This window comes from Coffea arabica, chromosome 2c (assembly GCF_036785885.1).
Source record: "Coffea arabica cultivar ET-39 chromosome 2c, Coffea Arabica ET-39 HiFi, whole genome shotgun sequence".
In the NCBI taxonomy this organism is placed as follows: Eukaryota; Viridiplantae; Streptophyta; class Magnoliopsida; order Gentianales; family Rubiaceae; genus Coffea; species Coffea arabica.
This window is the reverse complement of record NC_092312.1, coordinates 72,074,991-72,095,032: the sequence shown is the minus strand read 5'-3', so window position 1 is coordinate 72,095,032 and position 20,042 is coordinate 72,074,991. Positions and strand designations below refer to the sequence as shown.

Below are 20,042 nucleotides of genomic sequence, written 5' to 3'. Positions count from 1 at the left end.
GCAAGATACCGATGTACAGGAGCCGCGTCGGAAGAGATAGGGCCGAGAAGGTGATACGAAAATACCCCTTCAGGGCGGGGTACGTCATCAAATCGCCCGGGTCGAACCACTCGGCCGAAAGGCCACCAATGGGCACAGTGGCGATCTACTTGCAGCAGCTGGAAGCCAGGTTGAGGATGCCGACGTCGAGGTTTTTCAGGGACGTACTCCGGCACTTCGGCATCAGGATCACTCAACTCACCGTGAACGCGGTCTACATTTTGATGGTTTCGAGATGCGATGCTGACATCAAGAGGTGACCCCTACCGTTAATCTCTTCCGCCGGTGCTACACCTTCAAGGCTCATGGGACGGATATGGGGTGGTTCTACATCTGCAACCGGAACAATTCCATCCCGAAACTTGTGGTCAACGCTCCCACTTCGATAAAGAATTGGAAGCGCGACTTCGTCTTCGTTACCGCCGGGGACTTTCCTTGGGGTTTCTGGTAGAGGCCGCTTAAGTCGAAAGCCGACCCTTCCTCGGGGAATCATGACGAAGAGGCCTTCTGGAAGCTGATGGAGTCAGGGTTTCGGATCAATTGTGGGACTACCTCGAGGCAGTATTGGTTGACGCAGAGATTAGCCGAACCCTGATCAACCCTGAGAAGCCTCTCTTCTTTTCCACTAGATTTATGAAGCCTTATAACTTTTCTTTCTTAGCTTTCTTTTCACTTCGACTGTTACAAATAATAATGTTTGGTCCTTATGCAATGGCTAAATTGTCTGATATCATAACCTCCGACTCGGCAAAGGTGGCCAAGAGACCGAAAAGAAAGAGTTTGGATGAGACATCGACACCACTGCCGAAGAAGAAAACACAAAGGCCAATTATTAAGACGAAGGTAGCTAAGAGCACCTCGGCCACGGCATTCAAAAGTAGTTCGGCTGCGGCAGCTATGGAATCCACCTCATCAGTGCCGGAAGGGGTGGCTACTCAAGGGGTCACAGTTGCTTTACCTCCTCATGGCCGAGGCAAACAGCTGAGACCCCCAATCAATCCGGTCACGGAGTCCTCGCTATGGAATCATTTCCATAGCCCTCCTGTGTTTCCTGGGAAGAAAAGACGCACCCCGGCGAGCACTGGTATCCGAGTTGGAAGCTCTCGGTCAACGACAGATGCATCAAGCCTCGGACTGCGCAGGAGTCAGTGATGCACTCGAGCTTGTCGAAAGACGTGGAGTTTACAAGGAAACTGACTCCGGTCGAGGTGATCCAAAGCCTCATGGTGGCCACGGCCTCCGTCATAGTATTCGTGGCCGAGATGGCTCAACGATATTGTGGCCTGGTCGAGGGTGGGCACGGGTCGGGTACCCGCCCCTAACATGATTTGGCTGACCCGACCCTAATATATCGGATCAGCCATTTTGAGACCCTAATCCGCTCCTAATATTTTCGGGTACCCGAATAGCGGGTACCCGAAAAAAAGGGGCGGGTCATAGGGTACCCGCCCCTAAAAAAAACTATTTTTCAATAAAAAAAATTATTTTCTACTTAATATTAACATGTTTTTCAATAAAAAAAACATGCTTTTTCAATTAATATTGGTAGAGATATTGTAATTAAAGTCCATACATCACCATTTTCACACATTTCATCCAATAATCAAATCGATCTCATAAATTTAGTACATATTAGAATATCTAATGGACAAAACGAAGTTTCATAATAATTTTGAGTACATCACCATTTTCACACATTTCATACTTCTACAACACAACAAACACAAGGATAATAAGTATTTGGTAACTTCTCCAAGGATATTATGGTACAAGACCGCATCTCAAATAAGTCAATTGTGAAATCAAGTTCGGAAAAGAATTGAATAGAACTAATTATTTTTGAAAAAAATATAACCAAAATAATGTTAAAAATCTTCCCCAACTTCTTTACATCTTTGGAATAGACCTTATGGTATTAAGGTGATGAAAAAGAAAAATAAATTTCTTACACTAAATAAAAGAGACAAATTTAAGAGATATAATTGCAAATGAATGACACAAATATTTTAATTATCTAGCTAACAGAAAATTGAGACTCCAAACAAAAATCTTTGATTGAATTGATGCAAGATTTGCAGGAAAGATCGATGGAGGTAGAATAAAAATAAAAAAGATGAAAGGGATGAACAATTTTTATAACAAAGTTTCACAAATTTTTTTTTTCATTTTGTTCATGTTTCACCGAGAATATTCATTTTCTTCAAAAAAAAATGAAAAGAGTAGATCATATAGGATTAGAATATGAGGCTGCGAGCCACTTCACTTGCACTTAGGATTAAAAATTACAAAATTATAAAATGATCCCTACTTTTTTAATATTTATAAAATATACCCTGCGGGTCGGGTACCCGCGGGTTTTTATTTTTCTGATCCGTATCCGTACCCGATTTTTCGGGTACCCGACCCTCATCTGCCCCGCTAAGAAAAATCGGATCGGGTATCCTATTTTTCGGATCGGATCGAATCGGGTTCATCGGGTTTTCGGATCGGCGGATTTTTTTGCCCACCCCTAAGTAGGACACCGGCAGGATCCAAGACAAAATAGAGAAACTGGAGAAGAAGCTGACCGTGTCGAAGTCTGAGAAGTTCGAGCTTCAAAACCGGCTGCAACAGACTGAGGCGAAGGAGGAGGAGGCCGAGACTACTATGAACAGCCTCAGGTCGACTCTTGAGGAGGAGCAGAAAAGGGGGGAAGATGTGAAGAAGTCCCACGTTCAAATTCAAAAGGACGTCTCTCCCTCTCTCTCTCCTCATTAATGTCCCGTCCTTTCAACTGACACCCCCTCTGCACGAAGCGTCCCATTACACCGCGTCGCAATAGTTACCTATAACTGTCACGTCCACTACGTCCTTTCAATTGACCTGCTCACGTGTCACACCCCCTCATTTTCCGGAACGGATTCAGATCTCGGAATCTGAACGATCTCGGAACAAGAAAGCCTCGATACCCCATGAGCCCCTGTGCTCCCGAGGCTTGGGGGGCTTATTGAGGATGCTCACCTCGGCCACCGTCAAGGCCGAGGTCCTCCCCACCTCGTTCGTCATGCGGGCCGAGATGATGTCCCTTGGACATGACCTCTGGGTCCGGCCAGATCTCTAGTCTACGGCATGGATGACCTCTGCACCTTAGGCCTTCTACTTCGGCTGCACGCTGATGATGTCAACCTATCGGACATAATACGGAACCAATGTTTTATCTGAAAAGTACCTGAGGCTCTTAAATGATTACTGTACGGGACTCCTCGTCGGCATGTCCAGGCTACTACAGTGTCAGAATCAGACCCCCTGGTATGGGACAGAGCCGTAATAGCCAGGATGTGGGTCCCACTAACATAAGCCCACCGTCCTGTCCTCCATTCCTGCCCTATAAATACCCCCCATTCACTCCCAACAAGTAAGCACACTATCGCATTTTTACTGTTCATTACTCTTTATTTCTTCAATATACTGACTTGATCGTCGGAGTGATCCCAGGGGAGGAGCCCCGCCATTTACTTCGGATAAGCCAACTTATCACACCTCATTTGAGAGAGGACTGATTTAGGTCGATTCCGCTACCCACTAGAAACCACCTCTTCAATTACCAAAAAAACAACATGCTTCATCATGTCTAGATCTTCACTAGAACAGATCCGACACTTACCCAACATCTTGATTTGGGGCATCATATGGTTTCGGTTTCACCCAATCCAAGGGAGTCTCTTTGCTTAGTTTTTGGAATATCTTGGCCCTCAAATCCCTCCCAAACTCTACCCTCTCTCCATCATTGGCTCCTCTTCGCACCCTTCTCTGTCCCAGAAGTCAAAGTATCGCATCTTGTTCCTGATCGATTCTTAGTTGCAAAATTTATAGAGATGACTGACAAAACAGAGAGAGAAGAAAAAGAGGTAGGAGAAGAAAGGTGAGAGAAAGAGGAGGTAGGTGGCAGGTGGTGGAGATTGATGGTGCAAGGAGGACATATCAAAAGTTCCTAAAATACTCTGTTTAGTTGATGAATTAGGAGTTTAATCTATTTTTCGTGGTGGCGCAGCCGTAGAGATCCTTAATTGAAACCATAATATAAGTGTAGGGATCAAATTGGCTCAAAACAAAAGTCAGGGATTAAATCGACATTAATAAAAAGTTTAGGGACGAATTTGGCCATTTTCCCAAAATTTTATTTTAGTTTTGGCTCTGAAAAATCTTACCGTATATACAGGGAGAGAAAATGGTATGGTGTAAACTTTTTTGTCATTTTTTGTTTTTCTTTGTTTACCATCCTTAGAAAACTAAATTGTAGAAACCTTCAATAACAGCCAATAACTTCCTTTTTCTTTTCTTTATTTAACAATATAAAAAAATGCATTACACAACCTAATAAAAACTTTTAATAATTGCTCATTATTTTTTCTTATAAATTTTTCTTTTAATTTACACACACATAGGATGTGCATTTTTCACTAGTATACGTTAAAATGTTGAGAGGCAAAAAAAAATTGAAAATTAGGAACAACGAACTAAGCAATTTTAAATTTTAATTTTGCAAGCAAGTCAACAGGCACAACATTTTCACATTCGTATTTTTTTACGTAGCAAATAATTTTCATTTTCATCACTCCGAGTTTTTTTAGAAAGTTCAACATTTTGTAGTACAAGGAAGAGAGAGAGAAAGAATGAGAGAATAAGGATAATATGCTTTAAATTTCAAGGTTCAACATTAAAAAAAAAATATCATTTCTTTACACTATTAAAACATTTCCTAACCACTCTCCACAAAAAACAAAGTGCCTGAAATTACAATATCAGTTGAAGATAGTAACAAATATAAGATGAAGATAATTTTTTTTCTTAAACTATTATTTAGAATATAATTCCCAAAATGTATGTTTAACGACAGTCCTGTCAAACTCAGCCCCATATTTTCCTAGGATGAGTTGCAGGATGCTCCCTGAAATCTGACTAATTCGTAATTTGTCTTCTAAATTTAATAATTCATTGTACTTGGATATTACCCTAAACCATCAAAGTATGGCACTTTGATGGAATCAGTCTCAAGCCCACAAGTTTTCTGTATAATTCTGAATCAAAAGGCTTCACACATGAGTACTAAAGTCTTTTTATTCAGAAGTAACGGGCAAAGTTAAGTGATTTTCAATTAGTTTGAGCAATGCATCACAAAAAGTAATATTACAAGATACACTTCAATTAAATTTTCTTTTTTCAATTCAGTTGTATTTTTAGATTATGTGACTTAGAAAATCAAACTAAATGAGGAGTGCCATCTAGGTATAATGCACTCTTCTGTTGTTTTTCTTTCTTGATAACTGAACACTTGCATATACTGTTTTATTGAGTTAATACAAAATGATTTAAAAGTGTCAAGTTGTGTTTCTTTATAATTGACTTTTTAGGTGAAACCATATCATGTTGTCACCTCTCCAGTTATCCTTTTTGTCTTCTTTTTTCATTCTGGCTTAAAGAAATATATGCAATATATATGCTTTCAAGTTTCAACCTGGGTGGGATGGCTAGATGATATAGGAGAAGAGATTGTGAGTCAAAGATCTGATTTTGAAACCTTCCACTTACAGTAAAAAAGTTTAAAAAAAGAAGAAGAAGAAGAAGAAGAAGTAAACATGATTCCATACGGCTTTTTCTTTTTTTTTGATTTTTATAAACAAATAAAACATGCAAAAAGATCACTGTTGGTTTTATAATCTGTGCCGTAAATATATAACTGAAAGAATCCTCAGTTTTTGAAAAATTATTACAATATATTTTTTTTATCACATCATAAAAAAGTTCTATAATATCATACCCCAAAAAACTTTTCAACATAATCTTCAATCCAAACATACTCGAGGTTTCTGATGCATGAATAAGTACCTGTATGAACGTGTATAGTTCAATATAAGAAAACATGACTACAAACAAATATTCCTTTATTCTGCCACCTCCTCAAAGTGACAAATTAAGCAGGATAAAAAAAAAAAAAAGATACACAAAATTCAACCCCCTAAAAAAAAAATTTACAGATGAAGTGTAGTATCAACATCAGAAACGTCAGGCTTTTGCGGTCTTTTCACACCCCTTTTGTCATGAGCAGACCATAAGGCACTAAATGAAGGTCGAGTAGTACCACTGCTCTTGAGAGATCGATAATCTGCATGCTTGTTGTTCAAGTTTAGTCCCAAGGAAAGTGGATCTTGATGAAAAGGCGCAGCTGGTCTTGATGGAAGAAACATTTGATGATGATCCTCAGAGAAGGAGTTGTTGTTGTCGTTGTTGTAGTTTGTTGGGACGATAATTCGTTTGGCCTCTGATATTGATGAGAACGTACTCATTTGTCTCTTCTCCTTTATTCTTTCCAGCTTCTTGAATCTTTCTTGTAGCAAAGCAATGGAAGGACCAACAATGGCTCCAGCAGGGTCACCATCTTGCCGTCCCATCTGAGCAAGAATGGCTATAAACACCTCAAGAATAATACCCTTCAAGCAGATGTATAGCAATGAAGCTTGAGGGCTTTGAAGGGTTGAATATTTGCCTATATAAACGATGAAGTCCTTGTCATTTTGCCTTTTGGTTTAAGGATTTTGCAGCCTCCTAACAGAATCAAAATGACGTATCAGGGAGGAGAATCGGCGACCTCGGGACAAAGTCCAAGAAGAACTGCTTAAAGACTAAACCTTAAAAATGAAGGTAGATTTGGTATAAGTGATGGCAAGAGAACTTTTTAATAGGGCAAGATGGTAGAGGAAAACGTCCAAAGAAGTTGGCATTTTGCATTTGGAAGAGCTGTTATGGAGGAATAATCGGTTAGGTCGTCTGTGTCGGCTTGTCTTTATCAATTTTATTAGCAAGATTAATGGTATCGCTATCGGTGGAATGGTGAAAGGAGAGATGAGTTCATGCACAAAATGACAAGAATTGGCATGAATTTTTAAGATAAGTTGGAAGCTACGTGAAGGAAAGATGGCACCTAACATGATCCTTTCCATTTCACACTTGATTAACTTAGAGGAACAACCATGGACATTTGGCATGGTATACAGTTGGCAAGCTTAATTACAAATTTAATAACTGCAATCAAATCTTCCTACATTATCTTTGTAAAGATTAGAAGTGCAAGCAAGTCTAATTAAATCAAATACCCTAGTATTAAACCTTGTTTGATTATTTTGACGAGTTTGAAATTTTATTCAACTTTGACTTGTTTAGTTATGAAATCGAAATTAAACGAATTTTTTATCAATTTGAAAGTTATCGAATACAAAATACCATTCAAGATTAAATTGATTAATTAGCAAATCAAACTCAAGGGAGCTTGATTCGAGTATCGAGTAGTTACTTCCTTTTTCAGCTCTAGTCATGATCCAATTTTCTCATAATTTGCATAAAATTTGGTTATACTTCTAACTTTGGAAAGGCATTTCAGCAGTAAGTAATTTTCCTTCATTAGAGAAAACAATACTTGTACTATTTATTTGGAAGTAGCATGAAAACATTATCATTGGCGGCTTTTGCGTTTTTAATGATTTTAGATTGTCAAATACCCTAACGTGCAAAATTGGGATCGATTACTACTCAAATTCTGATTTTATCATCAGTTCCTTTTGGCTTGTGTTTTCTGGTCATGGTAAGACCGTATATTCCAAGGAAATGTGTCAAGTGACGCTAGAACCTTGCTCTCTGAAACAAACAAAAGTTTAACATTTTTAATACCTATTGTGGAGAATAAAAGTTGCAATGATCAAAGAACAGTTGGATTTTGTATTGTAGTAAGGTTTGTATTAATTTGGATTTTGCAAATGCAGTCTGCAAATGCAAACAAACAATCATAGAAGGATAACTTAGTGGTAATAACAGGAATTAGTCTCTGATTATATCAATTGGAAGTGTCAGATAAGCATGAATCCATAAGAAAATGGAAAGAATTATACACGCAAGACCAACTCAAATAGTTCGGTGTATAACAATTCTTTCAAGATTCTAAAAGTTACATTCAAGACTTGTTGACATTTTCTGCAGATTTTTGAAAACCTAATGATGAAAAATGATTAAATCAGAATCATTCCATCCAAGTCAACTTCTTTTTACTGCTTCTTTTCTCTAAATCCCTTCCTCTTCGGGAGAAAGATCACCATAGGTTTCGTTATTATTATTTTCTTGGTCTCCCTTTTTTCCTTCCATAGATTTCGTTTTTGCTATTTTCCTAATAAAGTTTCTCTTAAATTTTCTTAGTGGGAGATAACCATTTCTCCTTGGGTTCCTAGTGAGATTTTATGTTATTTTTCATTGTTTTGTTATTTAAATTTGAATTTACTTCAGATCTAGGAGATCTGAATTTATTTCATATTTGGGTCTATGTCGACAGATCTCATTATCTTTATTGGAGATTACAACTGTTGATTGACAGATCTGACGATTGTTACATGCATAGAGTGGGCTGCAGTGATTTATTCTATGAGAAGATGATTTTAAAATTGATGGTACTTTTTAAATCTGTTCTTAATTTTTCAGATCTTTTGTATCTGTTAAATTGCAAATCTACAATTTTAGTGTATGTTTTATCTGCCATTAGGGCAACGATGTATATCAATCGTGCTGGATGATTTCCAGCAATCCGTTAATGAAATATGTTTTGTTATAAAAAAAATCAAAATCATCCTTGAATAAATTCTAAATTTTAACCTTTTTTATTATTAGAAAATTTGAAATCTAAAAAGATAGACAATGACATCATAAAAACTAATTATTTAACATCAAATCTGAAATCAATATGAATAATCAAATGAGAACAGACTCTTAATAATAGTTTTTATATTATCACCATTGATTTAATATTAAAATGTTTAGATAGAATCTTATTTGGTAATAGCCATAACTTGTAGTTTCTAAATAAAAATTTAAGATTTACTAAATAGTTTAAATTCCATTAAGAAAAATACTTCATTAGAACTTACAAGGAGAGAGACAAAATGAGATATTAAGATAATTTTTAAAAATATATAAAGTAACAAATTATTATTTACGATTTAGACCAAAAGCTCCTTTCCATTCATATATGGTATAGATAATTTACTAGTCTAATAAGAAAATAAAAAGCTTGCCAGAGGAGTAGTGGAGAAAAGTAAATGTGTATTTACCAAAATTTCAATTCCAGGAATAAAGGAAAACCTCCATTTCAATTTACTAAATGACCATAATGCCCTTGGTCCGCCACCTTCCTTCAGCCAATCTCCTCTCTGCGTCCTTCTCCAAACCCCTTCGTTTCCTCTCAATGGCGACCAAGACCCACTTGGATTCCATCGATTCCCAGGTCAAAAACGACCCCACAAGTCTCCAAAATTACCCGGTACCCCTGTCCCCACCACTGCCCTCCATATCCAAGAACATAGAGCTCAACAGAGCCTTAACTGCTTCTTCAAGATCGTCCCTTTTTTCTCTTTCAAGAAATCATGTGCTTTTTGAAGACCAGTGGCTCATTGCTATTAACAAGCCTCAAGGGATTTACTGTGAGAATGTCTTGTCTGCTGTCCCGAGCCTACTCACCGATTCCACTGACTCAGGTAAAGTAGGGGCATAATTCAGCTCCTAAAAATTTGGACTTTTTATTTTATTTCATATTAGTATTATTGTTTTGCAGTTGCTGTTGAATGGGTTTGTAGTTTCATAATTTAGTAGCGTTGATTAAAAGTTTAGATTATATGGGGTTCGTAGATACAATGCTACGTGTACAGAAATTCCAAGTAGGAATGATTGTCGTGTGTGATGAATTCAACCCCTGCCAATGTAAGAAGTTGTTTATATCGTAGTATATACAAAATTAATCCTTTTGTCATATTCTTTGAGTTGAGAATATTGCTACCAAATTGCTTTACCTCTTGAACTTCTTCTTTACATTTGATGGAATGTGCATTAACGAGTAATGGATCTAGAAAGAAACGAAAAGAAAAAAAAAGTGAAGTTGGGGGCTAAGTGCTTAATTGAAAGCAGGATGAGTAAAAAAGATAGTTAGGTGTGTGACAGTGTGAGAGAAATAGAGATGGAAGATGTGCACAATATTTTGCCTTTTCCATGGTTTTTGAATTTGGATGACTAGTGGGGAAGGTAAGAGGAGGAGGGCTTAATTACTCTTACAGATTTGTAAATGCTCTCACAGTTTAGTAATCTTCGGTTGACAGTCAAAATTAAAGGGTAAGATGGTTGACTAAGGGTTGGAATGAGAGTAAAACTAAATTAGTCGTGGCTTGATAACCTCTGAATACTTTATTTCATTGGCATTCTAAGAAATCCAATGTTTATTTTTCTCTAGATGTTGTCATTATTTATACTTCAGAAACTAAGTTAGTTTTGGCTTTACAACCTCCGAATTCGTTATTTGATGGACAGTCTAATAAATCCAACTGCAATGTTGATTTTTCTTTAGATTTTGCCATTATGTTGGATGCATTCTGATAATTGTCAAATGAAACAAAATAGTGAAGAAGTTAGTGTTACAATCGGGCTCAGAAAATTTTTTAAAAAAAAAGTATTATAATTGGATAGGATGGTTAGATATCATCATCTGAGGTCAAGTTTCCTGTAATCTGATTTCCAGGAACTGAAGTGAAGCTGACGGAGCTTCATCTAGCTAATAGACTTGATCGTGACACTAGTGGTATCATGATAATTACCAAGTCACATAAAGTGGCTGCCAAGCTTGTAAAAGCTTTTACAGAACACAAGGTCAGGAAAACATACATAGCTTCCTGTGTTGGTCAAGCTCCAAAATGGGTAAATATCACAATGAAGTCCGGTCATGGACGATCAAGGTACGGAGCCTGGCGTGTTTATGCTGCTTCAGATGTGGGTAAGACACTACCAGGCGGATCAATTGTCAAGGATATGGAAACCTTATTTGAAGTGTTATCAGTAAATGAGCAAGGGCAATTTAAAGAGTTTTCTGAATCAGGAAGAGACATATCAGAAGTTATGATTATTGAACAGAAATCTGAAATTGATTGCAACTTGAAGAAAGATGAGATTTTGGTGAGAGCATACCCCAAGAGTGGAAGAACACATCAAATTCGCTTGCACTGCCAGTACCTGGGAATGCCTATTAGAGGGGATGTAAAATATGAAGGTGCCTATGAGTGGAAAGAAAGAACATATGATGGTCATGAGCTTCACGCAGAGAGCTTGTCCTTTGAGCATCCTGTTACTGCTGAAAATGTGTTAATTCAAGCACCTCTACCATCGTGGGCTTGCCAATTTTTTGAGTCTGAGCCATTGTGGACAAACTAAAGCTTTCAAAGTTCTAGGAATCATGTAGCAAGATACTACTCCTGTTCAGTTCCACAATAGCACATTAGTCCTGATTTACATTCATTATTAACAAGCCGCAGAAGGTTTTGGTGCGCTATTTAATGAGATAACTTATTGCATCTGTGTATTGCAGTCGATGATATAAGGTTTGTGCTTATTGCTTTTTTAACTAGAAACTGATGGATATTCTTGGTGAAATCACTAGAATTGGATTTTGTGCAAAATACTTTACCTGTGCATCTGGTTGCTGCATAATTCTGATTCTGACAATATTTTGTTAATAAATTGTACAATAACATAACCATATGATTGTTGTTAGTGCAACAGAAATTTTTAAACGGCAAGATAACATCAAAATGGTATTGATCAATCTCATGCATCTTCTGGTCAATGTACTTTTGAATGTTTCTACTTTCAAAACAATTGCTTTTTTGAATATCTCTGCCTTCCAATAAAATTATTGTCAGGTTATAGAAGTTACCCATCACTGCGTAAGACACTTAAAGAAGTCACCTCTTTCTCTGTTAATTTGATGAATGGGAGCTTGTCATTATCTACCTATATTACAAGCTGGTCTTAACAATAAGATGCTCATTCTCAAAGACTTCAGGACTATGAGAAGGTGACTACATATTGGGTTAAATAATTATCTAACAAGGATATATGGTATAAAAATGAATATAGATGTACCTAACTGATACCCTGTCCCCTCTCCCAAAGAGGAAAAAAAACTCCTTGTTAACAAAATGTATCATAATAGAAGCAGGAAAAGAGCTGCTAAGTGGTTTCCTATGAACTGGTCAGTGGATCTAAATTTTTTCTATTAATTGGTAAGATTTTGTTCTTTCTGTGGTTATAAATTTTGGCATCCTTGAGTTGAAATGTACAAGAGTTAGAGGAACCTTATTCTGACAGTTGACTTCACTTAATGAGAATGTTGGCCTTGATCTTGTTTACATAAAATGACTTACTGTTCTGGATGTATACTTGTAAGAGGTGGGAGGCGCCAAAGAATTGGAGCTATCCTGGGGTGTTATTCTGTCTGTTCAACATAAATTTTGAATTAGCCTTTCTTATCCAAAGTAATTGAGAATTCACCGAGTAAAACAATAATTACTGAATGTCAAATAGCACCTTTTTCAGGAAAAATCAGTGCTTCTATACTCAATATAGCATACTTTGTTACCTAATCATGCCCCAGTATCTAAAGAAGTCGTTGATTGATACTGCAAGCCTTGTTTTACTGGGTAGTTTACTGGTTTACAAGGAAGAGTGGGTGGTGTTCAGTTTCTCAGTTTGAAGAGTACTCAGTAAACACTCCGTCTAGTTGTTTGATTGGGTTACTTTTCTCACTTAGCTGAATTTGCCTGTTGCTGCTTCAGACTAGTTAGAGCAAGAAGCAAACCAGCTTCAATTGAATGGCTTGGGCTTGAGTTCATGTTAAAGTTCTTTCTCCTAGACTGATTTGGTTCTGAGAGTATGTGGACCTGGCCAAGGCTTGACTGCAGTTTGAAATTCTTCTTATTGATTTATCTCCTGTCTTTCTACAACGATCAAACGTCACACTAACCATGAGATTATCAAACATATCCCTACTTGGTTGAGTTTAAGACATTGAATTTGGGTCGCCCTCATACTCAAACACAATATTCAGTACAAGCCTAATCAACTGTTAGCTCAGCTCAGGCTTGATAATTTTTCCACCTGAAGCTTTATAATCATCTGTGCAATTTTTATTTAACATGTACTACTACATTAGGGACATGAATAACACACTATATTTTTATCTAGTTCAACTCATAATAATACCTGGGATGACGGGCATTGGAAGTCTCCAAGAGTTACTCCACTGGCTTTGAGCTGCATGAATAAGTATAGTAATATCCACCTATCGATTGAATTTTTGACATATGGAACTTCATATGATGCAGAATCATGCGATTTGGAGATGAGATTGCTCCTACATTGCAGCAGATGGACTAGTGCATAATTAAGGTATAAGTAATCATCTTTAAATTCAAAATGAGCATCTCAGGGATTACTGCAGCGAGGAACATACACAGGAAACAGCAAAGAATCATGATCCTCTTCTGCTAGAAGTTCACGATAGCTGTGACTAGGATATGTGCTTTATGCCTGGAAACCTGGATCAAAACTCATCGTGTTTGACCAGAAACAGCCAGTAATTTGTCTTTGACTTCCAAGTTGCTGGGTGGACTTAGGATTCTGCTTTGAGTGATTAAATGTCATAGAGCCTCTTTCTTTGCTCTAAACGGTGAGGTGCTCGTTGGGCAAATATAAAATCTAGGATTTGGCTGGTTCAATAAGACCAGGTATTTGTTAGGTGAATAGACTTGCCAACATTTATAGTTAAGTGTACGGAATTTCGTGTTGAATATCTGGTCCAAACCATAGTTTTTGCATTTCCATTTATTATCCGTCCGTCCTTTTTATTCGTTTACGAAAGTTGATGAGACTTGTACTGAAGCACAGAGAGTGGCATCTTAGTAATGCCCTAAGGTAATAGAATTTTATGATTAACTCGTTAATTTCCACTTTGTAGTTTTCCAGCCGCCTATTCAGATTGTTTGCAGCCATGTGAAATTGAAGATTCTAAAGTCCTGGAGTTCTGTTCTTTCCTCTTTTAGGTTCTCTTATCTGAAATGAGTTGAATTATTTCTTTCTGTACTGTGAAGTAAAACTATCCATGATATATAAGGAATTTCGGATTTCTCGAGTGATCGTTAGCAGTTATGAAAATTGACTAGCTACATGTTCTTCTATGCCAGATTAAACAACAGCAGTCTGATGTTCCAGAACTGATGTAAATTTTCACAGGGACGCCCATATGTGCATCAAATTTTCAATCTTGGATACAGATCAGAACGTGGGTTTCCATGAACTATGATTAATTAAAAGAGGTATAAATGTGAATTCAAGACGCAGCAAAGGTGGGGAGATTCATTGCCAAGAATACAAATAAAGTTCTTTTACTTTTTCTGATATCCTTTCACGATGAAACTTTCAAATGAAGATCTCGACCATTGACTTTCCTGAAGGAACTTGCTGCGTAGCTACTAGCTACAGAGTACAGAGTCGCCTTGGACATCAAGCATCAGCACTTCAAAAGAGGCAACTTTGGACTTTTGTCACCTTAATTGCTAAAATATATTCCTCTTATCTTAAAAATTAAAACCCTTTTAGCTAACAGGATTTCCGTACCAAACCTGTTGCATATGTAATCATGTCGTTAAGTTGACTGGATGTTTAGGCATGCACTACTCCTCTCTTTCTCTGTAGACATGGGACGTAAATTTTTATTACTCCTCTTAAGGAATTTGACTGTCATGGTGCAGTTACATTTATTGCCTGTAAAAATGCTTATGATCACTGGAAATGACATATTCTTGCATGTATCGCGGTGTTTGGGTTAGTCGGACGGTGACAGGATCAGTAAAGCTACATTCAAGGACGTTAGTACGAGGACAAAATAATAGTATGGTTACGCAGGAAACAGGGAAATTGTGGGCTTTTTTTTTAAAATTTTTTATCACGGAGTAAACTACGGAGATCAGTCAAACCACTTTCGAATTTTGTATCCTTTGCTGATGTATTTGGAAAAGACTAATGGCGAAGCTTGATAGATACAATAATGGGTCAATCCAACATGGTTATGAGAAATTTGCAGGACGTCATCATGATTTAGAAAGGAGAAAACGTGTAGGAGGAGATCTTAGACTAATTTTTCAATGGGGAACTGATTTTAATTCTGGCTCCCTCTACTTGGTCCAGTAGCTTGCAAGTTTGAAACTTAACAAGGAAGCAAAAATGGGGACAGAACATTGACGAGGTTGCAAGATGTAACCTTTTGAAATTTAAGTACAAAGTAGCTGTTCTAGAAGTTTGAATAGTAAATGATATTCTTAAACCACTTGTCCATTTGGTCAATCCAACCAAGCTAAGTTAAGGATTTCCGCATGCACCCCGCAGTGAAAGCCATCAAAGATAGTTTTCATTTGTAGCATCAAATTTTCATTTTCAGCAGGTTCAGGAGACTTTACTCTGTGGGATATAAAAAATATATTCAAAAAAAAACCGGAACAGGTCGCCAAGAAGTTATTTGATACATGTGTTTATATAGAAGGTAGTAATCCAAAGAAGTTAAAGGTGTTGAATTGGATAGAGTTTGCTGGAATGGGGTTGATGAGTGAGGCCTTTTCACAGACTCTGATTCCTGTGTGTGCTTTGATAGGCATTTTGTTTGCTTTAGTCCAGTGGTTTCTCGTTTCAAGGATAAGAGTAGCTTCAAGCGGTCCTGACAGTTACGAGGATCAGTTGATTGAAGAAGATGATGAACAAGTGGAAGGCATTGATTCGGCTGAGGTTGTTAACAAGAAGTGTGCTGAGATTCAAAATGCTATTTCTGTTGGTAAGACATCTCCGTGTCTCTCTCTTTTTCTTTCTGTGCACACTGTTGGGTATCTGTGTTTCTTTTTATCTTCTTCTTATCTTCTTTGATGATCCATCTATTGTGAAAATGGACGTAAATTCTTAGACAGATTTCTAGTACTTTAGGTGTGTTTCTGGTTGTCCTTCATTAATGACCTTCTCCAGGAGTTCCAGTAGTTTCTAGTTCCCTTTATATAAACAGACACTACTCGTTCATCCTTTCTGCAGGTAATTCTGGTTAAACTGGTTAACCATATTTTGAGTTGCATGACATACCTGAGAAAGTTTTACAAAAATATGTATTAAGATTTCGATTCTTCATGGTGACTTCAAACACAATGTTTATATGGAGAAACGGATTGTCATCTATTATGACTTCAAACACAACATTGAACTAATTGGTTTGAAGTTTTCATACTTTTGATCCCTTTCTATTTTCATTTAGAAACTTGAATACATCTTTGATACATCATTGGCGAGGATAAATTTCTGCAGAAGTTTAATATGAACATAATCAGAAACAAGATACACTAACTCTCTCCACGTCTGAAGAAAAACAGAATTACAAATTCGTGTCGTGTATCTCCAAAGGATACCTTTATCTAGGTTCTTTAAATTGCAATTCTTTAATTTGAAGCCATTGAAGTAGTAGAAAATTTGCAATCTTTTTTTCGGAACTTACTCTCCACATGATTTTTGGCAGGTGCAACTTCGTTTCTGTTCACAGAGTACAAGTACCTTGGAATATTCATGTTTGTATTTGGTGTAATCATCTTCATATTCCTTGGATCAGTTAAAGGCTTTAGCACCAAAAGTGAACCCTGCACTTACAATGAAGGAAATCTCTGCAAGCCAGCTTTGGCCAATGCTATCTTCAGCACAATTGCCTTCTGGCTTGGATCCCTGACATCGGTTCTCTCAGGTTTCTTAGGAATGAAGATTGCTACATTTGCCAATGCAAGGACAACTTTGGAGGCAAGGAAAGGAATTGGGAAGGCATTCATAACAGCCTTCCGTTCTGGTGCAGTGATGGGTTTCCTGCTTGCAGCCAATGGCCTCTTGGTGCTTTATGTATCCATAAACTTATTCAAACTATATTACGAGGATGATTGGGAGGGACTCTACGAATCGATCACTGGTTATGGTCTTGGAGGGTCTTCTATGGCACTCTTTGGAAGAGTTGGAGGTGGAATCTATACAAAAGCAGCAGATGTTGGGGCTGACCTAGTTGGCAAAGTTGAGAAGAATATACCCGAAGATGATCCCCGTAACCCAGCTGTAACTTCTCTCTTTATGCTTTTCCTAGAGGATCTCATTCATCTAGCACTAGTAGTATGTGTACCATTGTCAATCTGCCAATGTAGAAGGAACTATTTTAAATTACAAGCGTGATCTCTTTGCAGGTTATTGCAGACAACGTTGGCGATAATGTTGGAGACATTGCCGGAATGGGTTCTGACTTATTTGGATCTTATGCTGAATCATCCTGTGCAGCACTCTTTGTTGCCTCAATTTCATCTTTTGGTATACACCATGACTATGCAGCGATGTCTTATCCTCTAATTATTAGCTCTGTGGGGATAATCGTTTGCTTGATAACAACTGTTATTGCAACTGATGTTGTTGAGATTAAAACTGTCAGTGAGATTGAACCATCTTTGAAGAGGCAACTTCTTATCTCAACTGTTCTTATGACTGTTGGGATAGCTGGAGTAAGCTTCCTTGTTTTACCATCAAAGTTCACTTTGTTCGACTTTGGGGCTGACAAAGTTGTGAAGAACTGGTATTCATCTGGGACCTGATGTTTGTACTCTCTTCTTCTCGTCCATCTTGTATATGCAGTTTTATGATCCTAATGGGTACACTTTACAGGCATCTTTTTTTCTGCGTTTCCATTGGCTTATGGGCTGGCTTGGTGATTGGATACGTTACTGAGTATTATACTAGCAATGCTTACAGGTAAGCTGTCTTAAATTGTCCTTGGCTTTCTTTCTGTGTGTGCTGTTAATTGGGACATGGCTTTCAGTACTTTTATTGGCCTCATTACCCTATTTGGTAGATCCTAAACGTGGACGCCATAAACATGAAACTGGTACTTGATATAGATTCCATCCATATTTTACTAGTCACTCTTGAGCATTAAGTAGATAAATTCTTGGTTGACATTTATTCACAACCTAATGCGTAGAGTATATGCATTCTCTTTGAACTCTTATCAGTTGCTTTTTTGCCCACTTTTGTTGAGAGAGAGAGATGATGTTTAATTGTGGATATATCAGTTCTGAAGTATACATAAACGGTATCTGTAAAATCTTGCAGTCCGGTGCAGGATGTAGCAGATTCTTGTAGAACTGGTGCAGCGACAAATGTAATCTTTGGGTTAGCTCTGGGATACAAGTCTGTTATCATTCCCATATTTGCCATAGCCATTGCTATTTATGTAAGCTTCAGCTTGGCAGCAATGTATGGTATTGCAATGTCAGCTTTGGGAATGCTCAGCACTATCGCCACTGGACTTGCAATTGATGCTTATGGCCCAATAAGTGACAATGCTGGTGGTATAGCAGAAATGGCTGGAATGAGCCACAGGATTCGTGAAAGAACAGATGCTCTGGATGCCGCCGGAAACACAACAGCTGCAATTGGCAAGGCAAGTTCCTGATAGCCAAAAACTTGGTAGCATCAGTTTATGTAGAAACTGGGGAAATTAAGGATGGTAACTTTTACATGTGGACTATAATGTAGCCAAAATGGTTTGGTAAATCAGTTATACAAGAGATGATAAGTGGCTTTCTGATTGCCAAAGCTACTTTTGCAATATTGGGTGGTTAAATTAGTATATAACAAACTAACTCACGAAGAGAAATCCAGAAATTACTAATCCATGATCTGTAACTCAACTGAGAGAAGATAACTAGGGTGACTAAGTAGTTAGCCTATGGCTTTCAAATCCTGGAAGTTCTTCTGAAGGCATCCTTCTAGTCCTTTGAGTTTGGGCAAAATCATTAACTTATATGTCAAAAGATAATTCTTCCCAGAAGATTCACCAATCACATAGCTTCACAAGTCACTAAAAAGCGATGATCTTTTTATGTCCTAAAGAGAGAAGTTCTCAAACAGGCTTAATTATTCTGGTACATTCAGGGTTTTGCGATTGGATCAGCTGCTCTGGTTTCTCTTGCTCTCTTCGGTGCTTATGTAAGCAGAGCTGGTATCAAGACTGTTGATGTCTTGACTCCAAAAGTCTTCATTGGCTTAATTGTTGGGGCCATGCTTCCTTATTGGTTCTCGGCAATGACAATGAAGAGCGTAGGAAGTGCAGCACTGAAAATGGTCGAAGAGGTCAGGCGACAATTTGACACCATGCCTGGGCTCATAGAAGGAACAAGAAAACCAGACTATGCAACATGTGTAAAGATTTCAACCGATGCTTCGCTCAAGGAAATGATACCACCAGGTGCTCTTGTTATGCTAACACCATTAATTGCTGGTACTTTATTCGGGGTCGAAACTCTGGCTGGTCTGCTTGCTGGCTCCCTTGTTTCTGGTGTTCAGGTATACTTGTTATTCTGAACCGCTTACCTGAATAGCCAGCCATATCTGTCTTTGAAAGTTGCATTGTGAAACAGTACTATTTATGCGTGATATAAAAATGATCATGTATACTTATCCTTTCTTAGGTAGCCATCTCCGCTTCTAACACAGGAGGGGCATGGGACAATGCCAAGAAGTACATAGAGGTAAGATAATGTGCCTCGATCAACCCTTCAAGGTGTCGTTTTATCATTACCTATTGTGGTGGATACTGATTTTTCTGCCCCAATCGGGTTGCTTGCTGCAGGCTGGTGCTTCAGAACATGCTCGAACACTCGGGCCTAAGGGATCAGATGCTCACAAAGCTGCTGTAATTGGTGACACGGTCGGAGATCCCCTCAAGGACACTTCTGGTCCATCGTTGAATATCTTGATCAAGCTCATGGCCGTTGAATCATTAGTTTTCGCTCCCTTCTTCGCCAGCCATGGGGGATTGCTGTTCAAATATCTTTGAGATTGAAGCTGTTACAAAACCAGGCCATCAAACCAAAGTGCATCAGTTTTGACATCACAAGAGAAGCTTGTTGATCAACGAATATTTCAAGACAAGATTAAATCACTCAGCAATGTTGACAAGAGCAACACCATCATCTGATAATTTATGTTGTAAGCTGACTTGTATTACTATTTGTCTACATTCATGGCATCAATGCATTATAATAGTTTCAGATCCA

General features: G+C 37.9%; 2 protein-coding genes across 5 annotated transcripts; both read left to right on the top strand.

Moving 5' to 3' along the window:
• The first annotated feature begins 9,212 nt into the window (after positions 1-9,212).
• On the top strand, positions 9,213-11,446 carry LOC113727783 (RNA pseudouridine synthase 1-like). Its single transcript, XM_027252128.2, has 2 exons — positions 9,213-9,587; positions 10,619-11,446. The coding sequence occupies exons 1-2, from the start codon at positions 9,215-9,217 to the stop codon at positions 11,302-11,304; spliced, it is 1,059 nt and encodes a 352-aa protein (XP_027107929.2). The 5' UTR covers positions 9,213-9,214; the 3' UTR covers positions 11,305-11,446.
• On the top strand, positions 11,336-20,042 carry LOC113727782 (pyrophosphate-energized vacuolar membrane proton pump). Of its 4 annotated transcripts, XM_072076353.1 has the most exons (11): positions 11,445-11,471; positions 13,257-13,320; positions 13,889-13,973; positions 14,115-15,754; positions 16,478-17,052; positions 17,178-17,557; positions 17,647-17,733; positions 18,094-18,424; positions 18,919-19,329; positions 19,455-19,514; positions 19,616-20,042. In XM_072076353.1, exons 4-11 carry the CDS (start codon positions 15,520-15,522, stop codon positions 19,820-19,822), a joined length of 2,286 nt encoding a protein of 761 aa, XP_071932454.1. In that variant the 5' UTR covers positions 11,445-11,471; positions 13,257-13,320; positions 13,889-13,973; positions 14,115-15,519; the 3' UTR covers positions 19,823-20,042. The 4 variants fall into 4 exon arrangements, with proteins under 4 accessions (XP_071932455.1, XP_027107928.1, XP_071932454.1 ...); XM_072076352.1 differs by lacking the exons at positions 11,445-11,471; positions 13,257-13,320 and adding an exon at positions 13,540-13,658; XM_072076354.1 differs by lacking the exons at positions 13,257-13,320; positions 13,889-13,973 and having other exon boundaries at positions 11,336-11,471.

What these genes read in the sequence shown, in the direction of transcription:
- LOC113727783 (XM_027252128.2), top strand. Translation starts at nt 9,215, where the DNA reads ATGACCATAATGCCCTTGGTCCGCCACCTTCCTTCAGCCAATCTCCTC. An exon ending in CACCGATTCCACTGACTCAG is followed by an intron (nt 9,588 to 10,618) that starts GTAAAGTAGGGG and finishes TCTGATTTCCAG; the next exon opens with GAACTGAAGTGAAGCTGACG.
- LOC113727782 (XM_072076354.1), top strand. Translation starts at nt 15,520, where the DNA reads ATGGGGTTGATGAGTGAGGCCTTTTCACAGACTCTGATTCCTGTGTGT. An exon ending in GACAAAGTTGTGAAGAACTG is followed by an intron (nt 17,558 to 17,646) that starts GTATTCATCTGG and finishes TACACTTTACAG; the next exon opens with GCATCTTTTTTTCTGCGTTT. An exon ending in TATACTAGCAATGCTTACAG is followed by an intron (nt 17,734 to 18,093) that starts GTAAGCTGTCTT and finishes AAAATCTTGCAG; the next exon opens with TCCGGTGCAGGATGTAGCAG.